This window comes from Sycon ciliatum, chromosome 13 (assembly GCF_964019385.1).
Source record: "Sycon ciliatum chromosome 13, ocSycCili1.1, whole genome shotgun sequence".
Lineage (NCBI taxonomy): Eukaryota > Metazoa > Porifera > Calcarea > Leucosolenida > Sycettidae > Sycon > Sycon ciliatum.
Genome location: NC_088655.1, coordinates 19,837,678 through 19,851,208, shown reverse-complemented (window position 1 = coordinate 19,851,208; position 13,531 = coordinate 19,837,678). Strand labels below are relative to the sequence as shown.

Below are 13,531 nucleotides of genomic sequence, written 5' to 3'. Positions count from 1 at the left end.
GAGGTACGTCGTCAGGGTCGCTTGCACCACCTACTATCGGTCGCCAAATCATTTGAAATAGCATTGCCACTATTGCTTTCACGCACTTCTTTTGACTTAGCCCCACTCTATGACGTTGCAGAGGGAGTGTATCGACTGTCGGGGCCGCATGATGTCATGGTGCCGCACCCGAAACTCAATTTTTCAAACGGAAATATCTCAAGAATGCTTTGTCGGGGACATGGGGGACTTACATCCCAAACTCTATGGACACTGAAATTTAAATACCGTAAAGTTTTGTATTAAAGGGCGCACTTGAATAGAAGCCGCCCTCGAATAGAAGCCGCAATTTTGGGCCCATCAAATCACACATACGCCTGTTTTTAGTGTTGACATACATAGAAATACCTGTCTTGTATAGAAGCCTGCCTCATATAGAAGCCTGAACATTTTCACCAAGAAAGTCATAGAAGCCGCGGCTTTTATACAAGACTTTACAGTATTCACCGGACTTCCCCTTTTAAACTCTTTACCGGTCTACCATAAACGTACCGATACCATAGTATCGGTACGTTTGGCCCACATTTTGGGTTTTTGTTGTTAGGAGACAAGGTGTGTGTGTGTGCGTGCGGGCGGGCGTGTGTGTGTGTGTGGGGGGGGGGGGGGGGGGTGTATGTCAGCTAGTTCAGCTGTTGTGTGCACTTATTCCAAAATAAGGTATTTGTATACGCATCATGATCAGCACCTGCCTATTGTGGAATTATCCACCACCAGACCAGCTCAAGGATATAAGCTAGACTATATTACTTCCTCCGTTTAGCAAAACTTGGTTGCATTTTTACAGTTCAGCCCAAATCATTCTATGGCTAAGAACACGCTTTGCAAAGTGGAAAACAAGGCAGGATATGAAAGATAGTTATTCACAGATGTCACACAGCTCGTTTCAAAGCAGTCCAGCTTCACTCTTTGTCTTAATCTGATGACGACTCACTCCCTGAAGACATCGAGTCTGCATCCTCGCTGACTGTCGCTGCCACCGCTGCCAGCTTTTGTTCCGCCGTCCTTACAAGTTTCCAAGACACGATTATTTTGATCGTGGAGATCGCCAAGGTCTTCGCTCGAACTGTGACCTTGACGACCTCCACAGTGGCATTGGTAGTTGTGGCGATTCTCCGGAATGCAATGGAAGGAGCCATACAGACCCAAACAAATGCTCTCCATCTTCGCAGCGGTGTAGTCGTGCCAGCACGTTTCCACACCCTGCAGAAGCTCCTTTCTGGTTTCCTTCGCCATGAGTGGCACGTCTGTCTACAGGCTGTGGAAGAACGCCAAGTCGTCGACGCTGAGATCAGGATTTTACGCCGACAGAACGACAACCTGAATATCGAACGCTTTTGATTTCCCCTGCACTGCAAACACAAGTGCATGGATTTTAACTGTGTGCGGATGTGCACCAACGACTCGTGCTAGTACAGCAGTGCCTGAGCGCTGGCCGGCTCCTGGACACTTCTTCAAGCCATGCGGTCTTTCAAGCTGGTTATAATTTTCGCACTTTGGTGTCATGCTTGCGCGCCTGGGGTTGTGTTCTGGTGACATCCTGTCGAGAAACAGTTCTGCTTCGCCGATTTTTTCAAAGGACTCCACGCTTTTCGGAGGTTCAAAAGCCTGTCAGAACAATGGACGACAACTCAACAACACTATGTAGGGGATAGATCACTGACATGTTTGTCTAATGCCGACAGAAATATCATGACAAGAACACTAAAAACGCAATGAAGTTTTGCTTAGCGGAGGAAGTAATTTAATTCCAAAATGCACAAGAAGTTTACAGAAGAAAAGAACATGACCTCGACCAGGCCAGAAACAAGAAGAACAGAACTACAAGATGTTGAAAAACCCTTCTCCTCAAAAGCTGCATCATGTACAACGCAAAACAACTGGCTGCACCAGCGCGTGCACCAGCGCTGCACCAGCGATTGCACCAGCGCGTGCACCAGCGCAATCAGTATCCAAAGTACATATTAATCATCACATTACGTACAACATGCGCAAGAGGGTTACTCTACTTCACCTCTCCCCCTGGTCGTATGCCAAACAAAATACTAAATAGCGCAACAAAGCAAAACTAACGGAAGCGCTGAGGGGGTGCAAGCGAACCACGCTGACGAAGGCCATTCGGGCGAAACTGATACAGAGAAGGATCATCGGCAGGGGCTAGAAGCGGCACATCATTAGGATCTCGGGGATCAAACCGAGACCCAGCATCAGGGACAGTACCCGCAGCAGGCACATCAGCAACAGCATCTGCAGCAGGCACATCAGCAACAGCATATGCAGCAGGCACATCAGCAACAGCATCTGCAGCAGGCACATCAGCAACAGCATCTGCAGCAGGCACATCAGCAACAGCATCTGCAGCAGGCACATCAGCAACAGCATCTGCAGGAGACACATCAGCAAACACCTCAGCACCAACATCAGGCTTCAGCAGTTCAACATTCACCACTTTCTCACTACCAGCAGCCTCATTGCGAATTACCACAGTAGAGGGGGACACAATGTGATCTACCACCCACTCACGCTCATATGGCACCTCACATTTCTGGCGACGATGGCAACGACGTAGAAGAACGGGATCACCAACGGCGAACAGACAGTTATCAGCTTCAGAATCAACAAAGTTCTTGGAGGACAGCTCAGCTTCCACAAAATCACGAATCCAGGCAGCCTGGCGCTCAAGATGAGAATAATGATGGAGTCAGGCCTAGCCCAGGAGTAGCCGAGAAGAGCACACCGGTGTTCTCCCAGCAAAGCATCGTACGCATAGGAGAAATCTTGAGGACAGAGTGAGGACGAATGCGGTAGAAGTACAGTAACACGTCCAGTTCAGATCGCCAATCATCAGCCTCATCCAACACCTTCCGAGTTAAGGTGAGGAGAGTGCGGTTAAATCGCAGATCCCTGCGAATGGGGATGACGCACGGCACCGTTTAGCACTGTCACATCAAACAGCAATGACATCACGGCCCAACCGCGTACACAGGCCGATAAATGCCTCGGCCACTGATGCCGCATCATGCTGACGGAGCGGAACCACCTCCACCCACTTGGTGACAGTATCCATGCAGACTAGAACACAATCGTACTCTCCACTCTGATCGACGCCCAGTTCCAGAGTATCAATTACCACAACACTCCATGGGCCGTCAGCCGCCACAGGGCGACTGGCCTCAGCCGAGACGCCCTTGGTTGGGATGGCAGCAGCACACGGCGGACAGTGGTGCACAAACTGCTGACATTGGGCAGCCATGTTCGGGAAATAGCACTTCGAGCGGAGGAAGCGCCATGTACCCTCCCAAGACGCATGACCACAGTTCACATGAGCAGCACGAACGACATCGGACTCGAGTGAACTAGGAATAACAGGAATGACGACTGCATCATTAGGGGGCAACTTCACACTTCGACACAGCATACCATCATGGACTACAAGCTGTGACTTGACCTTGAAAAATGCAGGATCAGTAACTGGGTCACCATCGATGACTTGCTGGCGAGTCGAAGCAATCCGAGGATCTGCATTCTGAACAGCAGATACTCTGTCCAATAAGAATGGACCGACGGTCACCACCGCAGCGGTGACGGACGGTGCAGTCCGAGCAAGGAGCGTCTTGCCACATCGCATCCAGCTGCTGGGAACACGGGTCAATTGATCCGCCTTGTTCTGCTGACTGCTGATCCACTGGACCCTGACAGCCAGCAGCCATCCTCGACAATCATACCATCGGCCTGAATGACAGCACCATGTGCGATGTCCGAAGCATCACACCACAACGACCACTTTGCGTCTTCAGGAACTGAGTACACACCTTGCGCAGGGTCATCGGTCTGCAGCCGGAGAATGACTTCTGCACAACAAGCGACGACTTCATGAGACACTGGATCGTCCCAACCAGGCTGAAGGCTAGACAGACGCTTCAGATAACTGCAAGCTGGGCGCAGCCAGGAGCCGACGGGATAGTGGCTGGTCAGCTTGCCACACCACTTGTGTGATGGCATCGGGCTGACAGGTCGACATGACGTCACCACGACGCTTCCACCTCACTTGGTAATCTGCAGACTCTGACAGCTGCAGACCGAGTACCCTAGCAGAGACGACTGGCTCCGCTGGCTTGGTAGGCAACCCGTACTGCGACAACTGATCGGTGATAGCACGCAGACGAGGCTTCGGAACATAAAAAATCGTCGACATAGTTGTCCACATCAGCATAAACATGGAGGACCCACTTGACGATTATATTCATGAAGTTGGGCGCAATCGATAGACCGAAGCCCATCCTCTCCATTGCGAACAGCTGGCCCTTCCAGACGATCATTTGGAACTTGGTGAGCTGGCGCGACGCGGATGTTGAGGTAAGCCTTGCTGATGTCCAGCAACACGTGGCTGTCGGCGTTGCCAATAGACCTCCACTGACGCAACTTCTCTTGGCAAACAGGCACATCCAAACCTGGATGCGACAAAATCAACTTGTTGAGTTGCCGGTAGTCCAAACACGGGTGGACAGGGGTGGACTCCTTGTGTGTCTGGGCCACAGCCAACAAGGGCAACACAGCACCAGGCTCACCATGGACTGCTTGGTCATGGGGTACCAATCATCCATTGAGGATCCACATGTCCACTTCCTCGCAGAACTGTGACTCCTGGTCTGTTGACAGGCTATGCCGGGAATATTCACCAATGCCTGACCCGACTGGATGCGTGGGGGATTCGTCTTTCCATGCCCATGTAAGCTCCCAGTAGCCAACATCAGCTCGCCAACTGTTACAGACACTTTGCACATGACTTCACAATTATTGTATTTGCTCGTTCGAATTTATTTGTATTTTGTTTCTCTCACCTTTCACTGTTCCCGAGTTGATCGCGTACCTGCGTGCTCCACTCTGCTGCAGTTAGAGGCAGCTACTCTACATGCAGTCGAGTCGATTCTATTGTGTATCTGCATGTCTTCTTGACAATATCTGTCCAGCTCTAAATAATTAGAATTAAATTCCGCTCTAGCTCTCTTCTCTCTTCTTCTCTCCGATTTATTTATTTTCGCTCCTCTCAGTTATTTTTGTTTTGTTTGTATTTTGTACTAGTTTCGGTACGCTATCGCTCTATCTGCATGATGCGATGCAGTTTATGGATTACGTCACTTCTTGGGGCGCCGTGCCTGTACCTTCGGGGCGCAGTGCACCGGATGCGCAGTGACCTCTACGATGTACGCCAGAGCTAGGCATCTTTTTTGGCTGCATGTTTCCTTTTGCGCTGCCAGCGTTTCTGCTTGAAGCTACTTGTACACGTGTCGCTCTTTGCTTTTCAGAACTCTTTGAGATTCAGTTTTATTCCACTTTGTAAAGAACAAGAACAAGTAATGGTTCAAAGGAAATCTTGTCTACCATGGCCAGAGGGCCACAACAGACAGTGTTATGTAGTAGGAAGGTTTCCGTCCTGAGATTTTTTGAATTTGTTTGCTTGACGTTCGAACCGAAGCGCACATTAATTTTTAATATGTAGGACCAAGTATCTACTTTTTATACCCACTCCCATCCGGGGCAATGATCAGGTACAACCACTGGGGTACAATCATGATGTCATACCCCCTTCACCACCTTTCTATTACCCGAAAAAAATCTTTTTACGTAAAAACCTGGCGCCCGGTTTTTGCCCCAAAAATGGGGTACTATCAATAGTACCCCATTTTTTAGGACTAGACCATGTACCTCACCCAGAACCGGCCCGACACATACTACTCACTTGTACTTGTACTTGTTGCTCACTGCGAAAATGGTCACATGGGTCTCCCTGGGAGAGGGGAGAGAGACTCAAAAGGAATCTTGGAAAGATGACTCAATTGGCTATTGAACCGCCCAACGGCCGACACCCCCTGAAATCCCCCAAAACTGTGGGTAAACTTGAAAATGATGCCACTTATGGGCTCACCACACCTCAGTAAGTGGGTGAGGATAAGGTGCAGAAAAAGGATGGACCAAAACAGGGTATCCGTCCAAGGATCCAGCTGCAGTTACCCCTGCCCCGCGTGAAGGTAATACTTGCTTCTAGTGTGGGTGGCTAAATCAGAGTGGATCTGATATAAGCTTCATTAGCACCATTGATTACACAAGAGTTAATCTAGCCGTTCGGAGCAGACACTTTCTTCATTCTTATACTACAGGCAATAATTATTATGAACTTACCGTTGGAAATGCAAGTCCGGATTGCGGAGAGGAAATTCTGGTCTTTCCTGTGTGACCTCATAATGACTGCCAGCACAAGCTGGAAGTCCTTACTGCAATTATTTAGCTGGTCGTATTCCTGCTGCGAGATGTGGTGCTGAGCAGCAGCAGCTACGTCAGTGCGCCTCGAAAACTCCAGCTCATTGTCATAGCTCTGTGGCAGAACTTCAACATCATCCTCATCCTCATCATCCTCATTGTCCTCTGACAGCACTCCATCATCCTCTGTCAACTCGTCTAAGGCCACAGTGGAGCTGCTAGAGTTGCCTAAAAGTCAAACAACAAGAAGTTCATAACGTTACTTCTTGTCAAGAACATAGACAAGGTAATTGTAACTCGTGCAAGAAGGCAAAGGTGGACTCGCAGGAGTGTTCAGAAAAGACTAGGGCTTCATAATTGAAAGTCCTACATCATAGAAAGCCAGGAGCCAAAACATAGAGGTGACTTTGGATTTACTTGCCGGGTACAGTTTTTTTGGCATGTGGCCATACATGTTTTTAAAAGTGGTTTTCCAACACAGCATAGTGCCACATCCATCGGTAATGACTGCACTGGGCCCTCCATGTCACTTCTTGTACGGAACAAGTTTACGCCTACACGCGCCACAAGGCGCTTGTTTTGTTTGTTTGTATAAAAGCTATATTTTACTTTCCCATAGGTCCATCTACTAAATCAGATTCTTTCCCGTAGGTGGAGTAGATCCAATTTTTGTTGCTAGATTTTCACTGCTGACGACTTCTGACGTCATCGATTTCAAGCCCCACTGAACTTGATACGAGCACAGACAGTGGAAGGCTGTCAAAAACACAGTTTCTTTGCCTAGTGCAGCTGTGGTACAACTTTGGAACAGATTTACTTGGCTCTGAAGCTGGTGTACAACTCCGTGAAGACTTCCACTTTACCTCAACGTTTTCCTCGGCGAAAACCTTTCCAGGAAGTCAAGATAATGACATATGAGCCGAGCCAAGCAAAAAGGTGGCTTAGGCATAATTTTTGGAAACTTCTTTTTCATGCCAAAGTGATGTCTACCTATCCAGCTTCCATCAAGGAAATTTTGGTGCCCATCTGAAATGTATATGTGCCATAAATAAGCAAACTGTGGGCACATGTCCCAGCATGCCTGGTATCAATGAAACTAAGATAATAATAATTATGAACACCTGCCCCCCCCCCTCCAGAAAACATGGGACACCAAGTGGAGACAAAGCTTAGCAGGTGTGGAAGCAATACAAGAAGAACGAGCACTTGGGTTCTGATTAGAAGATCCAAGAAAGAAGTAATAATTGATCTATGCATCTCATGTCATTTCATCACGCAACACGAATTTTCATATCCTTCAATGATTTTGTGAGTCTGTGACTATATTTTCGCTGGGCTGGGAAACGTCGCATCTTACCAAGACAGTCCGTCATCCTCTCTCCAATCACCTACGCCATGATGAATAATTATTAATCCTTTCCTGTAGCTCGTAGTGTTGTGCCAGAGATCGAGCTCCATTGGTCTCTTGCACGTAGGTCCAGCAGATTGCACATCGCTAAAAAGCGGCACTGATTCTTTGTCCGTCCTAGTCCATGTCATTCTCCTTCCCTGGTGTAGGTAGTGGAGAAGCACCATGGGACGATATGCTAGCAGCTAGAGTCAATGCATCGCTTCGCCGTGTAGCACTATTGGCCTTGAAATGGGGAAATTCTGGAGTGCAGTACGCCACGTCATGAACATTTTGAAGGTACCCGAAACAAAGTGATACATCACAGCAAGATCCAACTCACTAGGGAGCTTGTCAGAGTGATAGTCGGACGGCTTGTAGACGTCGCCACATAGGTATACCTGCCGCTCTAGTCGTGGCCACGATGAGAACCACAGCCACTATGAATGAGCGAGTTTTCCTCGTCAACTAGGGTTGGGCGCACACGGAGACAGAGTGTCATCCTGCTCGCCTCCACATTCTCCAGAACGCTCCATTACGATCTCTGGCAGCGCCGAGAAATCCCCACGATGATGAAAGAGGGAACACTGAAAAAGTGTTGCTCAAAAAAGGCCTCTTTCTTCTTCTCCACTTGCAAACTATTTACTTGAAAGGATGCTCGAAAATGAATAATTTTCGCGACTGCGCTCAAGTAGAATTTTGCTGACTGTGACGTTTTGGAGATTTTCTCGATTTGTTAGCAAAATGCTAAGCCACTTTTTACCTTGGCGCGGCTTATATGACGAATCATTGGGTGCTAGAGTAACGGACTTTTAGAGGTGTTATTGTTTTCAGTAAAAGTGACCTTTTTTTTGCTGAACCTTAGTGGATAGGCGGCAATACCCTACCGCAGTGAAAAGGATATCCTAGCCTAGAGTAGTCCATCGGTGGTAGTACATGTAAAGTATAATACACTTCATTGAAAGTATATACAGCATGTAACCAACACAGATGGCAAACACTCGATTACAGTTTGAAGGTGCCAGGCAAACCAGAGTCAGGACCACTCTGCCTTTCGGATGCAATTGGATCCACGTTGTGTGTAAACCCATACTTGCCCTACCCACAAGATACCCAACTTGACTATGATCAGAGTGGATCGGGCCAATTTGGCCCAGAAGTAGGTATTTTCAAAAGATTTCTGATGCCATTACTTTTAAGCTCTTCATGCCATTAGTTGCCCCAGTTCTATGGTAACAGACTCAACAACTATAGGAAGTATCTTCATACATAAACCAGACTCCTCATAGCGGACACGCACACATATACACATTATACGGGAACACACAACGACACTCACGGGTACACACAGGCACACACACACATGTGCACATAAACCTCTCCTGTTCTGTCACAAGGGTAACGTGGTCCCCGGATGGGCGACGGAGAAAGAATAGGAGAACATGATCCTACGGCGTCCAGGACACAAAAACAAAAGTTCGCCACGATTCGGGTCATCTGCAACTGTTACCACAATACCGACATATGGCAGGGGGACAACCTGAGCTGTGGTGTCTATTCCTGCCCTGGACCGAACAAATGCAGCTATCGCAGTACACACAGTGCGCACCACAACACTGCTCCACCGTGGTTGCACTGATCAAATGATCGTCTTGAAAATAGCCAATTTATAACCAGAAACATCGCGGAGGGGCGCAGGTATGACTTTGGTTGCATTTCAGCATGATCGAGTGGAAAAAGTCAAAAAGGTGTATTTAAGGAAAAAAACCAAAAGGAAGATGGGGGATATGTCCTTGGCGCTAGAAGAGGTGTTCTTCTATCTGCCGGTGTATAGTTCTTGCCAATTGAGGACGTAGCTGGCTGTTTTGGCAGCGGTTGTAAATTGGCTATTTTCCCTTCAGAAACTTTTTCAAGGGCTTTGCACAATCGATCTACACCCCAAAGGGAACATACCTGCAAAATTTGAGCGAAATCGGAGAGATCCACTTGCACACATACTTTGGTATTCTCAGACATGCTCTCTTAAAGGACTAGTTTTCATTTTAGGTACGAGCCACCTTAAGAACCAACTGCCGCATCGATCAAACTGGCATTATCCACGCTGTTGTTGCACTGCTAGCTCTGCAGTGCACCCGTGCCTGGCACGATCCTGGCGGCGCAAGAAAATCCTCTCACACAAAGAGCAGTTGACAGCAGCAACTGTACCACTAAACATGCTGTGCGAAGAAGATGCATCACCCTCTGTCCAGGTGTGTGCTGTCCTCCACTCGGCGCGAGACTCCCGCACGCACATGCGTGCACACACACATACACACACACACACACATACACACACACACACACACACACACACACACACACACACACACACACACACATACACACACCTACGCATACACACACACATACACACACCTACGCATACACACACACACACACACACACACACACACACACACACACACACACACCTATGCATACACACACACACACACACACACACATATATAGAAAGCCGCACAGCACATGATAATAGAGCAACATGCCTGTTATCTCTCGAAAGTCAATTATGGTCAATGAGGAGATGTCGATGATTTGAAGTATACCCAGGCCTCGCAGCAGTCCAGGATAGTGTACTGCAAGGTAGAGTAGATGACCCAGTGTCCTCATTGGAAGCAACAGTGCGACCTGGATGGAATCCCAGTCGCCTTTGTAGATGACCTGAATTTGATCCTCGGAGAAGGTAAGGTGCTCCAGGTCCTCAATCACTTCACTTCGGATCCTTTGTTTTGTGTAGTCGTCAGGTTGTCCGTTGATGATGATTTTGACCAATGTCCTAATATCTCCTCCTGCAGGACACATGTAGATTCATATGCATGGCCGCACACACAAACAGACACATGCTCACACACACACACACACAAACAGACACATGCTCACATACACACACACAAACAGACAAATGATCACATACACACATCACACCCATATAGACATGTATTGTGAGTAATGTAGGTCTGCACACGCACATGCCCACCCAGACACCTAAGCCAGCAGCAATTCTGGTTGGCACATGGGTGGCGCTGAGCTCATCGTGCAGATGGCTACTTTTATGTGTGGTCTGCACCGCTTTTAGTAACTTCTGAGTCTGGGTACTGATTGCATTGATACAACAACTGCTTGTGTAGCGGGCCGCAGTCTCTCGGAGGCAAGAATACACAAGGGTCTCAGTGAACACACTGTAACTGGCAATTGAAATGTAACTATAACTGGCAATGAAATTAACTCGCTCAAAAGAATCGTGAACAGCAGCTTTAATGCACAGGCAGACTCTGTATGCTAATGTACGGGGATACGCTAACGTATGGGGATACAGTACGGGGATATGCTATACTCTAAACACTATACGCTATATGCTTTGAAATCACCAGCGTGCCAACGCTACACCTCCCCTCTCAAATACAATCACGTCCTCGTGATTCGAATACTACATGTAGGTGATAGCTGGACATCAACAACTGGCTGCTATTAGAAAAACTGGCGGTGTAACAGTTTTCCCCTGTTCTCTATAACTTTACACTCCCTCGCACCTCGTGCGTCTTACGCCTGTCTATTAGCACCTTCATTGGCGCCATTGCCACATGTATACTATCACATTCTGCATATAACTGGTCGAGGCACGCTCAACCAGGCCTCTTACTTTTCAAGTTTGATTAAACCTGTTACACTGGTAGCAGAGGATGGTTCCTACTCTGCTTTTGGCAGGTGTTCTGGTCGCTCTGCTTACGCTCCTCGTACTCGTCGTTCGGCTGATAAACGATATCAAGACCGCTCAGCGCGTTAGCCAAGGAAACCGAACGATACATCCGAACTCAGAACCGTGGGAGCCAACACCCCGCCTTACGAAAGAGCCGCCTGTGTTTGGAGGAGATTCCGCTACATTCAAAGAATGGACGTTTGCAATGGACATGGCCCTACGGTCGTTGGCACTCCCAAATGCGGCACAGAGGGTCGACTACGCGGCAGGATTTTTGACTGGAAACGCTCGTCTTTGGTTGATATCGGCATTGGAAGCTAACCAAGTGTTTTCCGACTGGCCTGCTCTGAAAGCGGCACTTGGCGATGTGTACGGACCACGGCACAACGAGGAAACATCGCGTATGGGACTAATTTCCGCAGCACAGCGCGGGTCGCTGGACGCATACATTGCTGCTTTCACTCGCCTCAGCCTGCAAGTGCCGGAAATCGACCACCACACCAGAGCGCTGCTGTTCGTCAGGGGTCTAGTGCCGCACATCCAGCGACAGGTCATGCGTGAGCATCCACGTACCCTAGAGCAAGCTGTCATGGCAGCAAACACCGTGGAGCAGTCGTCAGGGCCACCGGCGTCGGGGCCACCAGCCAGTAGAGAGTCGCGTTCCGTGCCCAGCTTCCGTGGTCAGGGCCTCCGCAAGCTGACGGACCAAGAGCGTGTCCAACTGCGAGCAATGGGACACTGCTTTGCTTGCAGGAAGCCAGGCCACCTCGCTAAAGACTGTACTGAGGGTGGACAGCGCTACCCAAACGCTGGTCGCCAGTAAGAAAGGGGGTGCGCTTACTGGCGACGACCCAAGCGCCCACGCCGGTACCAGTCGCTAACCGGTTCGGAGCTCTGGAGGTTGAAGACGTTGCTCTCCAGGAACCTACGGAGCCGGAGACACCCATAGCTGTAGGAAATTGTCCCGTTGCAGAAAGGTGTCATGTCAGCAACGTCAGCGTCGGCAATGAACCTGAACACGACCTACTGCGCATACAGGGAAAGATCGGCGGTCGCCGTGCAGTGATGCTGATAGATTCCGGTTCAACGCATGACTTCATTGCAGACAGTTTTGTTCGAAAGCATCATCTTGACACGGATGCAAGCTCAGCAGTGCTGAGCGTAACATTGGCGGACGGCTCGACCAGCGAGGTCCCGCAGATTTCCACACGCACGCTAAGGGTGACAGTCGGGGGCTTCAGTGAGGAACAGCACTTTACTGTGTATCCCCTGACTCGCTACGACGCTATTCTTGGCAAGCCGTGGCTTACAAGGAACAACCCCAGCATCAACTTCCGTACGAACGAAGTTCAGTTGGACGGTGAGCCCTTTGTTGCCAAATTGCCTTCAGCTAACCCGCCGACAGCCGACCGGCCATCTGTGGAAAGCATGTTTATCAGTGGCCGACAAGCTCGTCATGCCCTGAGGAGTGGAGCCGAGGGGTTTCTTGCATGGGTCACTGCTGCAAACGAGGAGAATCGTTCCGGGCCACAACTCCAGGAATCAGAGCAACAAGACATCCAGAACCTGCTCAAGAGGTACCAGGATTTATTTCCAGACGAGCTGCCGAATGAGCTTCCACCGAAGAGACCAGTCGACCATGAAATCCAGATAGAAGATGGAGCCAGACCACCGTCTCGACCCGCCTACCGCCTGCCGAAACCAGAGATGGACGAGCTCCAGTCACAGCTATCAGAATTACTTGAGAAGGGATTCATTGAGCCAAGTAAGTCGCCATACGGTGCACCTGTGTTTTTTGTGAAAAAGTCGGATGGTACTCTGAGAATGGTGTGCGATTGGCGAGAATTGAATAGAATTACGATCAAAAACAAAGCTTGTCTTCCTAATATTGATGACTTATTCGACACGATCCAGGGCAGTGCATATTTCTCCAAGTTGGACTTGCGGTCAGGCTACAATCAAATCAGAATTCAAGACTCGGATGTTTCTAAGACGGCCATTAATACGCCGTTCGGCCACTTCCAATTTAGAGTCATGGGATTCGGGCTGACTAATGCCCCGGCCACCTTTCAGTCACTCATGAACTCTATTCT

General features: G+C 48.9%; 1 protein-coding gene across 1 annotated transcript in view; it reads right to left on the bottom strand.

Annotated features, from left to right (window-relative positions):
• Window positions 1-13,531, bottom strand: part of LOC135829923 (uncharacterized) — a 176,955-nt gene that overhangs the window by 142,493 nt on the left and 20,931 nt on the right. The window contains exons 10-11 of the mRNA XM_065342302.1: window positions 10,228-10,530; window positions 6,217-6,522 (exon numbers count right to left, since the gene is read on the bottom strand). Of these exons, the coding sequence (XP_065198374.1) occupies window positions 6,217-6,522; window positions 10,228-10,530 (609 nt within the window). The remainder of the gene's footprint in view (window positions 1-6,216; window positions 6,523-10,227; window positions 10,531-13,531) is intronic.